The sequence below is a fragment of the Thunnus thynnus genome, chromosome 1 (genome assembly GCF_963924715.1).
Source record: "Thunnus thynnus chromosome 1, fThuThy2.1, whole genome shotgun sequence".
NCBI classification, from domain to species: domain Eukaryota; kingdom Metazoa; phylum Chordata; class Actinopteri; order Scombriformes; family Scombridae; genus Thunnus; species Thunnus thynnus.
In genome coordinates, this window is record NC_089517.1 from 34,591,113 (window position 1) to 34,610,326 (window position 19,214).

The 19,214-nt window shown below is 40.6% G+C and overlaps 1 protein-coding gene across 1 annotated transcript; it reads left to right on the forward strand.

Moving 5' to 3' along the window:
- Nucleotides 1–11,676: 11,676 nt before the first annotated feature.
- Nucleotides 11,677–17,584, forward strand: LOC137187457 (cadherin EGF LAG seven-pass G-type receptor 1-like). Its single transcript, XM_067596351.1, has 2 exons — nucleotides 11,677–13,856; nucleotides 16,678–17,584. Exons 1-2 carry the CDS (start codon nucleotides 12,794–12,796, stop codon nucleotides 16,683–16,685), a joined length of 1,071 nt encoding a protein of 356 aa, XP_067452452.1. The 5' UTR covers nucleotides 11,677–12,793; the 3' UTR covers nucleotides 16,686–17,584.
- The last annotated feature ends 1,630 nt before the right edge of the window (nucleotides 17,585–19,214 follow it).

A 19,214-nucleotide genomic window follows, 5' to 3' on the forward strand; every position in this document is an offset into this window, starting at 1 on the left:
AATGTAGTTATCAACTTGATAGGACAGAGGAAACTATCCAGCAATGTTTAGCTTCTGAAATATTTTTTTAGACAGACAATAAAAAAACAAGTTATTTTATGGTTTTGGTTTAATTTCTACTCCAATTGTCGATTTGATGAAAGGAAAGAAGAAAACGGGTTAGGGGAACGAGGAAAACAGGAAAAACTGGGAGGTGGATTACGTTTTTTCAATTCACATGAAAAATGGAAAACCAAAATAACGCACTACTTTATCCTGTCATCAAACAAGTTGAGCACAGATTTGAACCAGGAGGCAGCACTGCAATTCTCCTGCCTAGTCTGCAGGAAAATAGAGGACGTCGGTTGAGTAGGCAGTCCATCAATGTGGCCCGTGACGCATTGCGTTTACACTGCTAAATGAATGTTGCCTCATGCGGCCCAGACCACCTCCGAATGTGGTCTGAGTGATCGGATCCCAATGCGTCCTCAATACACCTTGAGTGCGTTCACACCTGTACTTAGAGCTGTCGACTTGTGATCGGATCACCCAAGATGCATGTTAATGCCAGGTATAAATAGGGCTATAGTTGCCTGAAATCATTTCGTCCCTCAAACACCCACTCGAATTTAGGTTTATGGCACTTACTCACGTTGTTCTCTCCTGACTAGATATTTGCTTGTGTTGTATCAACTCTCAGATGTATGTCACTTTGGATAAAAGTGTCTGCTAAATGAATTGTAACATTGTAACACTGTAACATCCAAAAGGCTCCTTCAGTTCTGACTGACAGGAGGGGAGTCCCAGGCATTTAACCTCTGTGATGTCTTACTTCTTCAGTAGTTGAGGTCACATGTGTCCCTTCCTAAGGACATGAGACACTTCTTTGAGGAGAGCAAAGTACACATATTGGATAGAGAAGACAGGTGGTTTGAAAGACAATTGTCCAAGACCATCTATGCCAAATGGAAAAGCATTACACTGACACCACTTATCAGCCACTTACAACGTTGTCCATTCATCCTCTCCCAGGCAGTTCAACACGCACTCACACCTGGACTTGTGACTCTAATAAAAATAAAAGTAATAATAATAATCAACTTCATTTATATAGCACTTTTCTTAACAATGTTACAAAGTGCTATAAAAAGAAACTCTAATGGCTCTGACGGCTGTCACATGACAGCCAAGAGGACTAATGACTAACATGTGACCTCAACTACTCTGAATGACCCTTCAGAGCTTAAGGGTTGGTTTATGGTTGATAAGAACTGGTCTGTATGACGTGTTCTCCAATCGTGTTGGAAATCAAGTATTCACAGTTGTACCGAACAGCCACGCTCAACAGCGGAGTGAAAAGTTGTCCGTCATAGAGAAAGGGAGATGTGTTTAAATACAGGGATAACAGTGCAGTCTTTCTTGGAAGGCATTCAGTGTTGTACTCAGTTGTTCACATGAAAAGAGACAGAAATAGTTGTCAAGAATAAAAAAAGAGAGTTAGAGAGAGAATTTCACACCCTTACAACAACTCTCACCTCCATACAGCTGATCAATAACGACGTGAAAATTGGATTGTCCGTTTCAGAAAGTTACAGAGGTGGTTGTGCACAGCACCCCCAATCTGACATTGGAAAGGTGTAGGGGGAGAGGGTCTCTGAAGCTATTCAACCAACCAACAAGCATGCCTGATAGAGTACAGTGGCCCCTTAAATGCCTGGGACTCCCCACCAGTCAGTCAGGACCGAAGAAGCGTTTAGGATGAGAAGTGACACGTTTTCATGGATCTAAAAAAGTCCAGTTGCTCTTGGCTCAGCCCTCTTTCGATGGTTCACAAATTGTTTTTTAATTGCCTCAACACTCATATGGGTTGTTCTGAACAGTGTGAAAAATGAAGAGTTGGTAAGTTGGTATGAGGACGTCTTAGTTGTTATGTGTTCATGTGCTGCAAAAATCTTCATCTCGAAAGTATGAGGCTTGTTCTTCAGATATCATATTTGCTGAGTATTTTTTCTGACAATAGCAGAGTCTCAAGTTGGATATCACCACTAACAGCCCCACTGTGTCAAATTTAAAGGTAAATATAACATACTTGACCATTACAAATTAAGTCCTGAAAAAGTACAATATTATCAGGTAAACCAACTTAAATGGCCCCCCATGACTGATATGTTATTGTATATAACACTATTAAATTAATGCTGATGCATCAATGTGTAAGCAGCATACTGTTATAGCCTCTCGAGGTGGAACTAGTTTTACCCATTTATACTGTACGTTGTTTAGTCCAGTGGTTCCCAGCCTAGCGGGTCAGGACCCCTCCAAAGGCTCACAAGATAAACCCGAGAGGTTGTGAGATAAGTAATGGTTAATTGTGTTTTTGTGAAATATAGGATACTTTTACCTCTTAAGGCCCCAAACAGCTCTTTAAATCAAACCATCTGAAAAGTTTAGAGCCAAGATATCTCTTTGATGGAGCTGCTAACAACTCATTGACATCTGAAATGTAACAAGGGCTCAGACCAGACACTGGTTTTTTACAAGCCAAAAATGTGGGGAACCACTGGTGTAATCTTTTAAAGTGGCAATCTCGAAGATCTCCGAAGATTTTCATTTAAATAAGTGTCTGTTAGGTCACTATCTGCCACCGAATGAGGTAACACAAGTGGTGATTGAGTCTATGGCCCACTGATTAAAGCCCTTGCAGTATTATCAAAGACTATAATTATTACAAACTGGGTCTCGGCGGCAACTTTCCCGCCGTGCATTCAAATCAGCGGAGCTAACGCAACAGACTCGCTCTTCTACCCTCATTGGCTTGTTACTCACAAAGCTTTTATTGCATGTACAGTAACTGTCTCTCCTGTGCTGCGCTGTGTGGAGGGCTGCGCCCCGCGCCTTGGTGCTCCTCAAGGCAGAGGAGAGGAGACAAGGTAGCAAAAACAGCAAAACACAGTTGAGACTCTTACACTGAGCTGAAATGAAAGTTCCCATAAATTAGGTAAATAACAGAAATAAACTCTCTGCTGCATTTTGCTGTCATTAATGGTTGCGCTATATCATCTCCTTTCCACTGCTGTCTTGTGTTTCAGCGAGGGCTCCTTTTGTGTGTGTGCTGCACACACAGCGGAGCAGAGAACAGTGAACCAGGTAAAGTACTCAAGTTGACGACAACTACCCTTGTTAAGTTACTGTACGTGCAATAAACGCTTCGCAAGTAAAAAGCCAATAAGAGTAATTTATTGTTATCTGCGCAAAAGAGTAGTACACCTGCAATTACCGTTTATCACCATATGGTGCCAACAAAGAGAAGGAAACAGATCTTTCAGACTGCCACTTTAACTGTGGATTGTATTTTATAATGTTTTTTAATTTGAAATCTTAATCTGAAACGTAACTTAAGTAAAGCTGTATAATAAATGCTATGCAGTAAAAACTACAATCATAATATATCATAATATAATACCACTGAGGGACACTATTGACCACAGAACACTGGTCACAGAACATTTCAAACTGTCTATGAGAGGGAGACCATACGTTTAATTTGATCACATAGAAGGACCCAAACTAAATATATATATATATATATATATATATATATATATATATATATATATATATATACCCTTTTAGAAATTGGCTTAAGTTTGCAGTTCCTCACTGTGCATGGGAAAGAAAAAATAAAATTTCCAACCAAATGTACTAAAAGAAAAACTATACAGTGTACACCACCTTTTATTCAACAAGGCATGGTACAGACAGAGCAGATAGAGCAGGTAGAAAGAGTAAAATATTAGATAGCTTAGATACTGTAGATGGAGAAACCAAAGAGAGAGGTGTGGAGAGAGACTTGATCCAACTGTAATGGGGTTCAATTCACCAGCCTAACTATGCCTCTCCTTAATACCCCCGCTGGCTGATCCTCAATAGCACGGCTTGAGGAAATTATCCGCTGGCCCAGTACCCTTGATATATGGGTTCCTTTTACTAGGGAATCCATATAATATTACTTCTCTGCTTCAGATGGTGTCAGAGAAGCAAGAGTCAGATACTGGGAAACTTACTGAGGAGCCACTCAATGCAGCATAAGCAGCAACAGAGATTCACTGAGGATCAGTGGTAGCCTTGTGCACTTAAATATTGAACAGAGGGGGGAAATGAATCTATTCACTTTCATGCATTATTAAAAGGAAGTAAAAACAGGATTGTATCCACGGAGTTTCTGTTCTATTCTCCGAAGTGAGGGACAGAGTTTGGAATTATGAGGCTCCATTAGTAGTCGGAGCAGTTTGGAGAGGTTTGAGTTTCCACATCCTGCCAAATGAAATTGACAGGCAGTACAGTTCATTTTTATAGCTTGTCCAGGCTGATGCTCTAAAGGCCCTTTTATGTTCCATTAGGTGCTGTATTATGATGACTCCTTTGTTTTGATTTAATTCAGTCATGTTAGTGTTGATGTCTTTAGAAACATGTAAAAATGTAACAGAAAGCAATGGCTAGTTTTGGATGCTCACATATTAATATTAAAAGGTTTATTAATGGTGGAAATGTGGCTATAAAGATGGCTAGATCTGCTTTTATAGCTAGCTGCTACACTTACATTAGACTTTGACCAGAAGTACATAATCCCCCTGTGGTGCATAAAAGCAGAACTTAGCAGGTGGAGTTACTGTAGAAAGAAAGTGGCTGAATAAACCATTAAGACTTGCATGACAGCACAGAACAGCACCAAGAATGGCAGCCTGATGGAGAGCTAAGTACAGGTGAGTCTGTGTCATGCTTAATGTTAAGAGTATATGATGGTGATTGGTTTTCTTGTAAATGTGCACTCTTGAGTGAACCAGTCAGTTTGAGTAGAGAAAAGTTTTCTGACTGGTGGCTCTTAAGTTCTTTGCTTCACTCAAAAGTGACTTTCATTCTAACTTATAGCATTCAAATATACAGCAATTTATTATAATGGTCCAGCTCCACTTAAGGTTTGATGCAACCTGCCTGTATTGCAGGTTCAGTGATGGTCACAAGCAGATGGTGCCTTGTGCAAGCTCCTCGAAGGGGTAAGTTTTAGATCATGCTTATAGGCATTTTAGGTGTGGGCAACTGACAGTTCTCAGCTTGCTCCCCATCTTTCCAAACAGGAGGATTGCTTGTTGGGGCCTGAGCACAGTCCACAACTTTGGTGGATTGACTGTGTTTTACCTGGAGATCCAAAGGTTGCACTTAAGGGAACATATTTATCTGCTGACACTCTTTCCTTGAGGTGCGTACAATGCCCAAGACACAGTAGCACACAGTAGAGTACTTTGGACACACAAACAAAATACGTCACAGTTTTGATAATAATGTTTTGCACATTCCATAGTCCTGTCAGAGTAGTATTTGCGACCTTCTCAGTGAGCTTATTGATTTTGGTATCACGTGAGAGGTATGTGACAGTCTTCAACATGTGAGTTGATTAACAGCCTATGACTGGTAATTGATGATGGCAAAGTGGGATCAGCATCTTGGGACTAAGTGTAGTCTGTACTTCCTTGTGGGGTCTTTCTTGTGGGTTTCTAGTGCATCGTCGTCAGGCTTTGGAAAAGCCTTGGATAAGCAGTCGATGCTGATCTAAAGCCTGGTTTATTATAGGTGAAGCAAATTAGTTCATATGACATGTTGTTTTCAACCTTATTTAAAGGCAATGTGAAGTGTTTATAGCTTTTCCACATGGCCACAGTCACGCAGGGTGAAAAGCCTGCCGTCAGAGTAAGGGGCTGAGATGCAATAATTGTTCAAATGGGGAAAACGATGCACACTTTCAAACAATTCTTCCTCAAAGGCATTGTTTGCAGGAAAAGTGATAAAAGTACTGTAGTTGCATGAAGAATGAAAACAGAGGGCTTTAGAGCTGATTGTCGGATTATTGGTTTCAGAAAGTTACAAAAATGTTGGATAAAGCCCCCCAAATTCTGACATCAGACGTGTGTTGGGGCAGAGGGGTTTGGATGCTGTTCAACTATCTTTAAGCCTAATGTTTCTCCACTGGTACCGAATAGTGAATTTTATTTGGGTAAAGTCCCATCATGCAGCCCTATCTGAGGAAATGACCAGTCTTGCTGGGGGGGTTGGCCATGATCAGGGAAAATGATGATTGAGGCTTGGATGTCTCTATGGCCACTTGTGTTGTGGCTTGCACTAGTCAAACTGGTGGCGCATATCTTGTAGCATGTGCAGAGCTCTAGGAATTGGAAACTGTTATCATTTATCTTTCCAAATGTCATGTTTTCCAAGACAGGCAACAAGTAGTCATGCTCTGACATTAAAGTCTCCATGCACATGCAGTTGTTCTTGTTTTGGGATGCTGTCAAATCAATCTTGTCACTAATGAGGTTGACTTGACCATCTGTAGTCTTGAATCAGATGGAACAACAGTCGCTCACTTCAGTTTATGCCAGGCTCCACTATCATCATAAGTGCTTTAGTGATTGCAAAGCCATAATGTCTTCTCTGACATCCTCTTCACTCTTTCCCACAAGAAACTTTAAATGTTCTCTCATAGAGTTGACAAGGTATGTTTCTTGCAAAGTAGAGAGCTAAGCGTGACATTTATGGCCACAGTTTTAGGAAATCACTGATTTTAGTGTGATCAGTCAAGCTCAAATGGTTTGTACATTCAAACAGGTCATGGGGTCCAGGTGATCCAGTGGTAGTTTATACCATCAAGCTGGGTCCTTTGTTGCATGTAATTTCCTCTCTCTCTCAAAATTATTCTTCCTGCTGTTCTCTTCTGTGCTGTCCAGTGAAAGCAATATGCCAAAAAACAACCCTCAAAAAAGACCAGCCTAGCTTAAAAGTTGGTGTGTTTTGCACAGTTGGCTTTGACTCTTCCGAGGTATTATGATCCATTTGTTAGGCGAAACACCATGTGCTCAGTGAGGCAGTTGAACATGGTGGAGCTGTTGGTTTGACTTGGAATGAGAACTGTGGATATGACCCTGGTGCTTTTCACAATTTGAGTTGTCAAACTACTACTATACTGCTGCTTCCATATTGTGTTAGTGCTGTCAAGAGAAGCTGGAGTGCCCTGTCCCGTGTGCAAGCTTGAATAGGTTCATACAAAGGTACAACCTTTGTCCAGGTGACAGGTCACATCACTGTTAGGTCCTCAAATATGGAAAGGGCTATTGTTAATATAAGCTAATAAAGTTGATATAGTGATTCTGAAGACAATATCAGATTGTCATAAAGAATTTAAGGGTTTACACCAAAAGCTTTTCTGGTCAAAAGGTAGGATCAAAAGGCAGTCGAACAGATCTTGCTGTATTAACACATTATTAGTGTGTTTTTTCACTGGCATTTAAATGCATGAATTATGAATTTATGACCAAGCACAGTAAGTCATTAACAGGACAGGATTTGCATATAAAGTGGAATGTTTAAAATAAATATTAAGCCTATTTAAGCCTTGCTGGCTTTATTTAATGTGGATAGCATTTAAATGCTAAAACTACACTTGACCAAGTAAGGGTTACTTTATGTTTCTTTTCGCTGATATCAGTATTGTTGTCACAAGACCTATACATGAAAAAAAAATGCTTGTGGAGTAACATAAAGATTCAACATGTCAGATGAAAACCATGTGTAACTAAGCCTCATGTGAACAGGGTTTGCAACTGAAACTGTTTGTGTTTGTTTGTTTGGTAAGTAGACTTAAAGCTCCAGGCTAGCATTCCCGAATGTCCCTATCCACTATCTGACACACCCACACGCTAACATACACACACACGCCGACATTATACCCAGCCAATTTACAGCCCAGTGGATCTCCAGATTGTGTTTGCAGCAAAGTCCAATTGGCGCCTCTCCAAAGCACTATTGAGCATATTCCCTGTCTCTGTTTTCTTTATCATCCTATCAAGATATTTCCCCTGATGGCTAGCCTGTTGCAGGTGGGAGAGTGAGAAATTGTATGTCTGGATAATGAACTCACACCTTCCTCTTTTTTCCCTGCCAAGCACTTTATAAACTAGAGCAATGCTATATTTGCTCTCCCTTCTCTCTGCCTGTGCATCTTCAACAGGCTTGAAGCTGGTTCCTCATTTGTCAAAAAGCCTGATTTTGGGGGGTCAACAGTGTTCCACAGCTGATAATCCACTAATTGAAATTTGGTTGTGCAATGAGATGGTGTGAGAGGAGGACAAAGATGGATAGAAAGAGAATTAAGACTGGGTAGGTTGTAAAAGTGGGCGGGCAGAATAATCAATAGCAGTTAGGGGAGTGTGTGTTATGTCAATCTAACAGCTTGTTCTTGTTCTAGGGGGACAAACCCCAGACGTGAAAACTGCTTGGTAGAGCCAGAGCCAGATTGACGTTCCACTTTATTGAGATTTAGTGGGCCTGCATGGATTTGAATGATCCTCAGTGCAGTCTGTCAGTTGTCATGATAATGAATGGAAGATGACAGATTGAGTACCAACCATTCTCACTTTGCTGCTCACTGTCGGAGGCGGCCAAACTTTATGACAAGGGCAGCCAAGGGATCTAAATATGACAATATTGGTGGGCCAGAATCATGATTAGAAGAAAAAAATGGATGATAGCATCTTAGATGTGATGTCACAATGCATCTGGATGTACATTTGAATTACTTTGAATGTTATCTCAGAGTTGTTGCTGAGATGCACAGTAACCTGATCAAATTAGATCAAATATAATTAATGCTAATTTTGAATCGGAAGAGACTAAATGTAAAATATCTTACCTCTCACTGACAGTAATACACTGACATATAATATTTTGCTAATTAATAAGCAATTTTTTTTTAATGTTTGCCTTGTTAGTAACCACAATCTTTCTCTAACCTTAACCATACCATAGTTGCTATGCCCAGATATTGTAAAAAGGGAGAATATTGGTATTGGATATGAAAAAAAAGTACCTGAACAAAATACAGGGCTTTGTAGTTTTGTCCAATATCTGTTCTAGTCTGACAGCAATGAGACGATTTTCTATCATTTTTCTATCATTTTAATCCAATACCATCATAATTCTGGTTACCCTGGGAGTGTTAGCGTCCGGTGAGTGTTACCACACTTATAACAACTGCTTAACACCTATAATTCTAGGACTTATTCCACATGAAAATGGCCACCTGAAAGGATAAGGATGGCAATTTTTTGTTTTTAAATTACCAACAAATCCAACAATGAATTCATCCTACAAACAAGTAATGTCTGTGTATCCAAATGCTAATATAGCTTATTTCTCTGTCATAGTCCTTTTTGACCAAAAACCCCAAAACTATTAAAATCATTGTCAAAACACTCACCGTTGCACTGGGTGACATGTACCCTCTTTACCATGAACACACACACTTAAGTTTATTTTCAGTCAATCCCACATACTGTATACCACCTGGGTACTTTAAATACCTAATACAGCAACAATTTTTTTTATCAATTTGCAGCCAACAATAGTCCCCAACAAATGCACTGTTTCCTCCTGTTTGAGTAACACAAGTCTACAGTGTCCATCTGTTTTGAGAAAATACTGAGTCCAAAAACTCCCATCTATGATTGTTTAGAGTCAAAAGGAAATTTTTGAAGGGATCAAGATAACAAAGAATCTTTTACACATTTTAGATAATGGAAATGATGTTTAAAATGTACCATTAAGTACAGAGGTTGTCTGCCCTTTGCTTTCTTTTATGGTGCTCTTATTTGTGACACATTATTCTGCCAGGTAGACTCACTTACATACACTTAAACACACAAGTGTTTTGACCCTTGTCTGAACATTGCTCTCCCTGCCAAACCACCTTGACTTTGCTGAAGCAAAGAGGTACTACAGTCATATTATTTTTCCGACGGGCATTTCAGCACAGAGAATGCTTGAAAAAGTCCAGTTCAGTAACAGTGTTGTTTGTCATATGATTTCAGTGTGCATGTCTTCAAATGTCCATTGACTTGCTGACTGGAATAGCCTATGTGACTTTTCCAGAGACGTGATCTGAAAGACTGTCTGTAATACAGACAGGCTCGGGACTCTATTATGAATAAGCAAACAGTTACGGGGGATGCTTTATACATATTGAGTTTTATTTTAAATCCAACAAAGATGCACAAAGAGATAAGAGGAAGAGATGATTCAGTCTGGGCCATTGTCACTGCCACAGTGGGGAATATTACTTCACAGTCAGGCTTAACAGCTGACCAAATCTATCTCTGTCTGCTTCTCTCTTCTCCCTCTGCTTGTTTTTGCTTTGAAAATGTGTTCATGACAATGCACTTCATATGACAGATATGATACTGCATAGAAATATCAGTAGTTTTTTTTTTTTTTTTGTCTATTAATAGATTTAACTTTTTGAATAGGACAAAGGACAAATCCACACAGAAGAACACAGTACAGAGTAATGCTGTGCTGCACAATACAATAAAAATAACATGGAGGGATAAAGGTACAGAACAAAGCTCAAACGCAAAGTTTATTATGCAGGTTGGATCTTGTAAAGATCTTGTAAGTCCAAAATCTATTCATGAAAAGCCAAATCCATTTTTTCCATTATAAGAAATCAACAAAATCATTTAAATTACACTAAATTACACAAATCCAACAACCTGACCTGTGTCATTTCCATTTTGTAGAATTATTTCTACAAAAACTTTTAGTGACATAATTGTAGTGTAGGAGTTGTATAAGACTTGCAGTGCTAGAAGAAGTATTCAGAACTTTTACTTAATTAGTTGCAGATAGAATTAGATATATACTTACTGTATATCATGGACTAACTCCACCCTGCAGGGGCACGGAAATCTGACAGGAAATGATCTGTTTTCTTCAATGGTGTAATTTAAATGTGGTAATTATTACTCATAAAAACTAATATTGTCAAGTTTTTTTTAAAACAGGGATAATCTGTCTGTAGGCTAAGATAACTGGTAATAAGTAATGATACATGTTTACAAGTTTAACATGGTCCGCATGGTCACTCGTTTAAAGAGAATTCTCTGAGCAGCTAAAGCTGCCTTAAAATGTGAAATTATTACAGCTCACTGGCAGATTTTGTGTTGCGTTGGAATAAAACTTGTTCAGTCAAGGCCACATGCTGCATTATACAGCATTTCTACATATTTCTAGTAATTTGTTAAGTACCAAAGTGTTGGATGGATGTCTGAGATGTTAGTTTATTGTATAGAGCATAAGTTTAAGTCAAGGTAATGGCTTTATCTTCAAATTTGTATTTCTACACATCAGAATCACATGTGGTACATTTGGAAAGCCTATCTATGATTTTCTAATTGTATGTATCCCTTGACATCAAAACAGTTTTTATTCACTTCTGAAACACTGCTCAGTGAACTCAGCTTCACATTCTGGTTTTAAATGTTATGCTAAACACCAGTGGAATTTCACTCCCACACAACACATAACTTTGACTGAATATATGAACACAGTTTTGGTGTTAAGCCCGAAACTTGTTATCCAAGGACTGCTGATTTTAAACTTTTAAAACTGCACAGGTTGCAGTGTTTTAGTGAGTAGGAGTTCAAACATTACAGAGAGCACACATAACACTGGTGCTTTGGATGAGATAATGACCATGCAGCATGCCTTGGATCCACAAACACACTCAGATTTATTAGCAGGGATCCACATGGCAAGATTTGAGGTCTTGTCAATTTAGTATTGAATTCTATCTACATGTGTGGAGGGGATATGAAAGTGAAAGTTGATATATGAGAGTGAATATCTGTTTTATTAAATTCCAGACTGTTATTCATTTTGATGTGGACCTGCCTGCAACTTTCACAGACCCCTGGAGACCACAGCTCCAAAACAAAACACACTGTGTGATGAACAAGTTCAAATAGGGCATTTCCCTGTGACATAAAGAAGGAGGATGGAGTCTCTCTGAGACCTTGCCTGGAGTAGTAAGCCTTTATTTTCTCTTTGCCCCCCCTGGAGGTGCTTAAAAATGATCGATTTTTACATTATTTTAATCCAATGGACTGACGCGCTATTGGAAAGAGGAGTGATGGATCTGGACGTGCAAGACTGGACATTGATCAAAGTGAGAAGAGAGGTCGGGTTGTTTCCCTGAGGATCTCCCTGATACACACACACACTGGCGCACAGTTGGCAGTGTGGGTGTTTGTGCCCGCGCGCGCACGAGCACGAGTTGATTCGACTCGCCGCTCCTTTGCTGAGAAGTTCATTTCCGATGAGCGAATCCGTTACCGCTGCATCACTCTGTTTCGGATGCATTGCGCTGGATGCTTTGGCAATGCATGCGTAAAACAACTGGTTCTGTGTGATATCCTCGTGATGAATCACATCTCATCGGTACATTTGAGTTGCAAAGAAAACCGATTTTCTCATAATAAGAAGTCTGATCCATCTGAGAGGATGTCGGCGTATGGCTGCGCACAGTTTTCAGCAACTCAAACGCAAGACGGATTAAGTGTGATCCCCGTGTGAGATCGGTCGGAAACAACGCACGCAAAAGAGAGCCAGGAAGGGAGCGGAGGTAAGCGCGCACTCGAGCTGTAAGAAGCATTTTTTTTCCCTGGGACGCGCACACACAGAGAGCGCTGCTGGTGAGACAGCAGACAGAGGAGAGAGCAGGAGGACGAGCAACACAAACGCACACACAGACAAAGTTCTTTTGCGTCAAGCTGAAGTATGGGGCCAACGAAAATGTGCATTCCAATTTAATGGAAGTTTTTGGATCTTTAAGGGAAAGAGGAGAAATATCCCAAAGGAACGAGTGCACCCATGGATCTCTGTGTGGCACGAGCGCTTTAGTATAGTGGAGCTGTTGAGATATCTAGTCATGATTTGGATCGCATTTTTACCCTTTTTGTTTTCGTGCGCCCTCGGGAACAGGACCGTGGAGCAGGTGCCGTTCTTTCACGGGCATGTGTTTGAGAACTCGTCTCCGGGCTCCCGGGTCAACGGACTGAGTGTCCCCTTGAAGCGGCTCATCTCGCAGAGGCTGTGCGGTACCGAGGAGCCCGGCTCAGCGGCAGCGCACTTCAAACTCATGGGAGATGGGAGCGAGAATTTTCGTGTCTTTGCGCACCATAAACGGGGCCACATTTTATTGAAGACTTCTGGGATTCTGGACCGGGAGGAACGGGCTGAATACGCACTGGGTCTTGGTTTGTGTTGCGGGCAATGCGCGGGACTCTCCCGGGAAGGGGAAGAGGAGTCTTCCCTTGTCGCTGAGGTGGCGTCCATCAAGGTGGACGTCCTGGACACTAACGACCACCAGCCTACCTTCACCGGTGCCAATGTGAAACTGAACCTGGATGATGCCACTGCGCTCCGCACGGCTATCTACACGGTCACAGCGCGGGACAATGACAGCGGCAAGAACGCGGAGCTCATCTATTTCGTCTTGCCCAAAAACGGGAGTTTCTATGCGGTGCCCAAAACCGGTGACATCCTCCTGGTGGACTCCATCCTCGGTCTGGATGGACCTATTAAGTTTAAAGTGTTTGCACGGGACCGCGGGTGGCCACCCCGCACCAGCCAGAGCCTCGTAGTGGAGATCAATCCACGGCAATGGCCCGTGGCGTCCTCATCGAACCCCGAAGCGGAGAAACGGACAACTAAACCGCAAAATAAAGTGCCCGCGCGAAGATCCAGGTCAGTACTGGAATCGGACAGCCCCGTTTTCATCAACGTGTCCGAGGATGCTGGGATAGGTTCGGTGGTGATGAACCTGAACCCGGTGAGGTTTCAGTCAGCCACGTTTGAGCTGGTGGAGCCAGACGTGGAGAGCTCACCGGTCAGCGTTAGCCGGGACAGCGGGGATATTGTCATATCACGGAGACTGGACCGAGAAACGGAGCCTCTGGTCGAGATCTCCGTCAAAGTTCAAGATAAAAGAGGTGAGCAAAAGATCGAGCGCGTATCTGTGTCAGTGAGCGACCCAGTGTGTGTATGAAAGTGTGTGAAAGAAAGAGAGACTGAGAGACGGCATTGAACATGAGGCTCTGTGCGCGCAATTCTCGTCTTCTCTGCTTTTCCTGCCAGGCACCTCGTGCAACATATAAACATAATTTGTCCTAAATATGATAAGTAACACATTTTCTTCCATAATAATTTGATATTTTTACTGTGGTGGTTTGCCGGGATAAGCGGATATACCACATTGTATTAATTGTGTGCGTAAATTACGCATGGAGAGGCAGAATTTGATTCACAACAGTTCTGTTCAGATTGTCCAAAGGGATATATTTATCTTCTAAACTCATTAACACTGCACACTCCCAGTGGAGCTGTATCAGTGAGACAGTATTGGCATCTTTATTCTCTTGATTTTAATAACTGGATGAAATAATTGTTTAGTTGGATCATTTTTAATGTTGCGGCTAAGAAAAGTTTCTTCCCTGAAAGTCTCTGTAAGGTTCTCAGTGAATCTACTTGACAAGATATACAATATCCTCGTCATGATAATAAAGGGGACAACATAAACTGTTTTACATTGTGTTGAGTAATACTTAATATTGGGACAGATCTCTCCACAGGGACATTTGACACTTTATAATTAAGGAGTAGTGTCTGTGTGCAGCACCCTGAGGTCAGAGTCTTGGTGAGTGGTCTTGGAGTGTTTTTTGGGAGATGATTAAACCCGCATGAACACAGGCAGAAAACTTCACCCAGAAAGACCCACAAAGGTTAGCTCTGGTGGGGTTCTAACCGTGGGCCCTGTTGCTGAACCACCATGCTATTTTATTTTACAACATCTGGAATTCCCTGGCGGCCTCACATCCATGCACTAACCGGGCCTGATCCTGTTTAGCTCCTGAGATCAGACAAGTTTGGGCTTTCCCAGGGGAGTCTGCCTGTGAGCAGTGTCAAAGTGCCCGGTGTTTACAATAGAGGTTAAACTGAGTGACATTCATCCGTGTTGATGATGATTCATGTGCTGAGATAAATTAGGGCAGTGTGAATGTGTCTGCTGCTGCTGCCAGCAGAACAGATGCTGGGATGTCAGGGGAGAAGGGCGGCGCAGAACGGCCACCGTACCAACAGGTTAATTATCACCTGCGGATAAAGCAGAGCAAGAGGAAAGAGACAGTGAGAGTGAACATGCAGCCACATTCACACTAATGAATACATATGTGAAGCGATGAAACACTGGGCTAATTGACTGTGACACTGAGCACTGGAGAATATAGAATGTAAAGACAATATGTATCCTCAGTCTAATATTGAGGTGGATCTATCTGTCTGTCTATCCATCTGTCTGTATGAGGTAACTGGAAAGTTCCCATACTTGTTCCATTAAGACCAGTTAACAGCATTTGACTGGGGGAGTGACCCTATTAATGTAACCTATTGGTCTTTGTAATGTGAAGTATCCTGATGCAGAAAATAAGCTGAGCCTGCTCTTGGCACACAATGCTAATTTACACTCCCAGTAACAGCATGCAGAGTTAGCTATTTTGTCACAATCATTTTCTTCATTCCACATGAATATTGAAGGAAAACCTATAGGTTTCAGTGTTAAATGTGACTTTACCTTGCTGTTGCACTACAATGGCATCCTCTGAGAGTTCCTTTATAGAGCATCACAAGACACAGCTTATGTTCAGCCGCTGTTTGATTTAAAGCAGGCATTCAGTTGGGACTTTTGACATCTGAATTCTCCCAGGTTGCTTTTTTCCTTTTTCATTTATGCAAGTGGAACAAATTTCACCAGTTGATGAAATATGTTAGCGGATGTTGTTTTTTTCTCTGCACTCTGTCAAAAGCTGTTCTAGTTTCATCTTTTCTGACGGACTCTGTTATTATATATTTTTTCACAAATTAACAGGAATCAAACACACAGGAGACAGCTCGAATAATAACATCGTTGTCAAAAATGGATTGTCGGGATATTGGTGGTGGAAGATGAACAAAACAAAACAAGGTTTTATTGTCAATTTTATAAGATGTAAATACAGTGTATTGTATGAGAGGCAGTGACAGGAGTGCCATCTGCATTTTTATGAAATGAAAGTTTAGTGCGTAGGAAGTGCATTTTAATGTGTAATCCAGCTAAATCCAACCATTACAATAAAGATCTGAGTCATATATCAAGTGTAAAATAGCTTAGTGTGTTTGTAGATTACAGACACATTACATATTGTTGCTTAACAATATGTAATATGTCCAAATCCCTCTCTGACCAATGCTGGTTTGGGTGATTGGATCTTCAATGTGCCCTGGGTGCATCTATCTGAATTTGGATGTGTTTTGCTCTAACAGGATGCATTTTAATACAGAGTGTAAAGAGGGGGATCAGTGTAAATGTTTCCTAAATGGATGTTTTTATTTTTAATGTGTTTTTTATGTGTTTGATAAGAGGGGGGAAAGGGGTGCAGTGGATGGAAATATATCTCGAATGACCTAACTGTTTACCACATCATGGTGAAAGACGGCAAGTTTTCATTTCCGGGCTTAGCGGCGGGCGGTGGGGGGTGAGCCCGGCTCAGCTCGGTGTCTCGAGCATGAGGGACGCAGCATCCGTTTGGTTGTCGGTGGCTCGGTTGAAGTCTTTTAATCCGTTTGGAGTGGAGAGTCCTGCTGGAGCCTCGACCTCCCTCCATCTGCTCACATTATCCCTGTAATCCCATCTCATTCTCTGTCTGTCTCTCTGTCTCGCTTTCTCTCCCTCCCTCTCCCTCTCTCTTGCTCTCTTACTTATTTTCACTCTCACTCCAGGGATTTAGTTTGAGTGGAGGCACAGTTTAACACGGCGAGAGAGGAAGCTTCTGACATGATTCTTCGAGGGACAGAAATTGTGTGTGTGTGTGTGGGAGTGAGGCTGGATGTCTTAGGATCTAAGATCACTTCTTTTCTGCTTTTGTAGCCCACTCCACAAGTGCTGCTGAGCTTCAGCTGTGTTGGAGTTTAGTGTGTGTGTATACTTGTATTACCTACATTGTGAGGACATAAATCTGTTCTCACAGTCGCTTTGTGGGGACTCACCCCCCAAAACACCAGTCCTCATAAGGTGAACCATTCAATTTTGGGTATATTAGATTAAGGTTAGGGTCTAGATTAGGCATGCAGTGGTTATGGTTAAAGTTGAGGTGAGTGTCCAGAGAATGAATATGTGTCAATTCAATAAGTGACAAAAGCAAGAGTGCTTCTGGCTATCTTCAGGTTTTTCTTCAGTATTTTAGCCAGGATTTCTTTTTTATGCCCAAAAGCTCTTCATTCCAAATAAGACTGTATTATTTTCCTTGATGTCTTTTTTTTTGTTTGTTTGTTTGTTTGTTTTTTGCTTTTTTTTTATAAGTAAACCTGTGTGTGTTTGCGCACATGTACACTCTGATATCCCAATCCCTTCATTTTCAAGAGTCATTTAATGATGTGCCAACACCTAAAAGAGCACCATGTGAGTGCTTCATTAATTTTCCCCAAAGGTTCCTCCTTCTCTAAAGCAGCCAATATGACACTGTTGTTTGACTGCAGTGACTCCTGTTGTCATAATGATGAATGAAATGATTAATTTAGTTAATTAGTTAAATGATTAATTTGGTTAGTCACACAAGTCCTTTGTCCATCTTCAGAGTTTTCCTTTTTTGAAAAAGACACCGCTTTTTTTCTCCCATCCATTTTTTTCTTGTCATCTCTTTTTAAAAAAGTTTTAGACTATTCTATTTTGGCAAAGTTCCTGGGTTCCTTTCTTAATAGAAAAAGGGTCTTGTTACCATGTGAGCTGTGGAGTCAATCACATGAACTGATTAACCAAATCAATGAGCTGAAAGCTGCACATAGCCACTGAGGCATTGATTCTCATTGGGATCAGCTGTATTAGCAAACCTTCTACACTACAAGGAGTAGTTTGTTTATATAAAAAGAAGACGAAGAGTCCACAGCCATTGGCTGTGTGAGGCTGTACTTGAGCTCAGTAATGTTTACCATGCTCACTGTGTTGGTTTATGATGCAAACTTGCTAATTAGCACAGAAACAGAGAAGTAAAGCTGAAGCTGATGGGGATGGGATGTCATGCGTTCTGCAGGTGTTTGTTTATAATCCAAAGTGTTGAACAAAACTACCATATGATGTCGCTAGATGCAAAGCCATCATCTGGGAACCATGAATGTATACCAAATTTCACAGCAATCCATCCAGTAGTTATAGAGGTATTTCAATTAATAACTAAAGTCAACCTCATAGTGACACTAGACCAAAAGTCCGGGGATAACCAAAGTCATTAGAATGTATCATCTGGGGACATTGAATATCTGTTGTAAAAAACAGCAATTCATCTGATAGTTGTTGAGATATTTCACTTTGACTCTAGGGGAAAAGTCAAGGGATCGCCAAAGTCATTAGGATTCATCCTCTGTGTCTAAGAATTCCTGTTTACATAGTGAACTTTTTAATTTTCATCAAGATATTTCAGTCTTGGACAAAGTGGTCGACAGACTAACAGAAAGACATTGTCATTCCTAGAGCCAAGCCGCTAGCATGGTTAAAAATTGCTCAGCAGAGATTTAAAATGAACATCTGTTACTGTGCTGGGATTTGATTCTACTTATTTTCATTGCAACTTTTTTCATTTGAACCGTTATTTTCAAAATATTTTTATAAGTAAGTACTTAAATTGTATAACTTGAAATTCTTCAGTGTGTTGCTAATTGTAGTAATATTTTCACAGTCATATCCTGGCATGTCCTAATTTCAGTTAGAGATGTGTAACACATCATTTACACATCCTTTTCAAGAATATGTGAATTGTATTTTGAAATTCAGTTTGAGCTGCGAGATTGCATTTGCACTGCTTTGCCAACATCAGTTTAGAAGAGGGTTCAACTGTTTTACTGTGTTTTTCTTTCATTTTGTCTTCTCTAATTATTTTCTGTTATAGTACATTCACGCCCAGTCTCAGGATGTGTTTGTACTGTTATATGTGAAAGAGAATCCTTCGCACCATTGTAAAAGAGCTGTCATTAAACAGTGCCTGTGGACTTGTTGGATGGATTAAAGCAAAGAGAAAGACCTTTGTCACTGGCCACATTCAAAATGTTTTTAATGTTTTCACGTAGAGCATAATTTGTAATATCTATTTATATTAATTTATTCATTTAAAGAAATTAAATTAATTAAAACTATTAAAACCCATCAATATTATATCACCCTAGTTATCATACAGTTCCAAATTTAACTGATAATATAATGCATTTTTTGTATGCTTTGTATGTAATTGTATGTATGTATGTAATGGCCTAAATCTGCTCTCAGATCA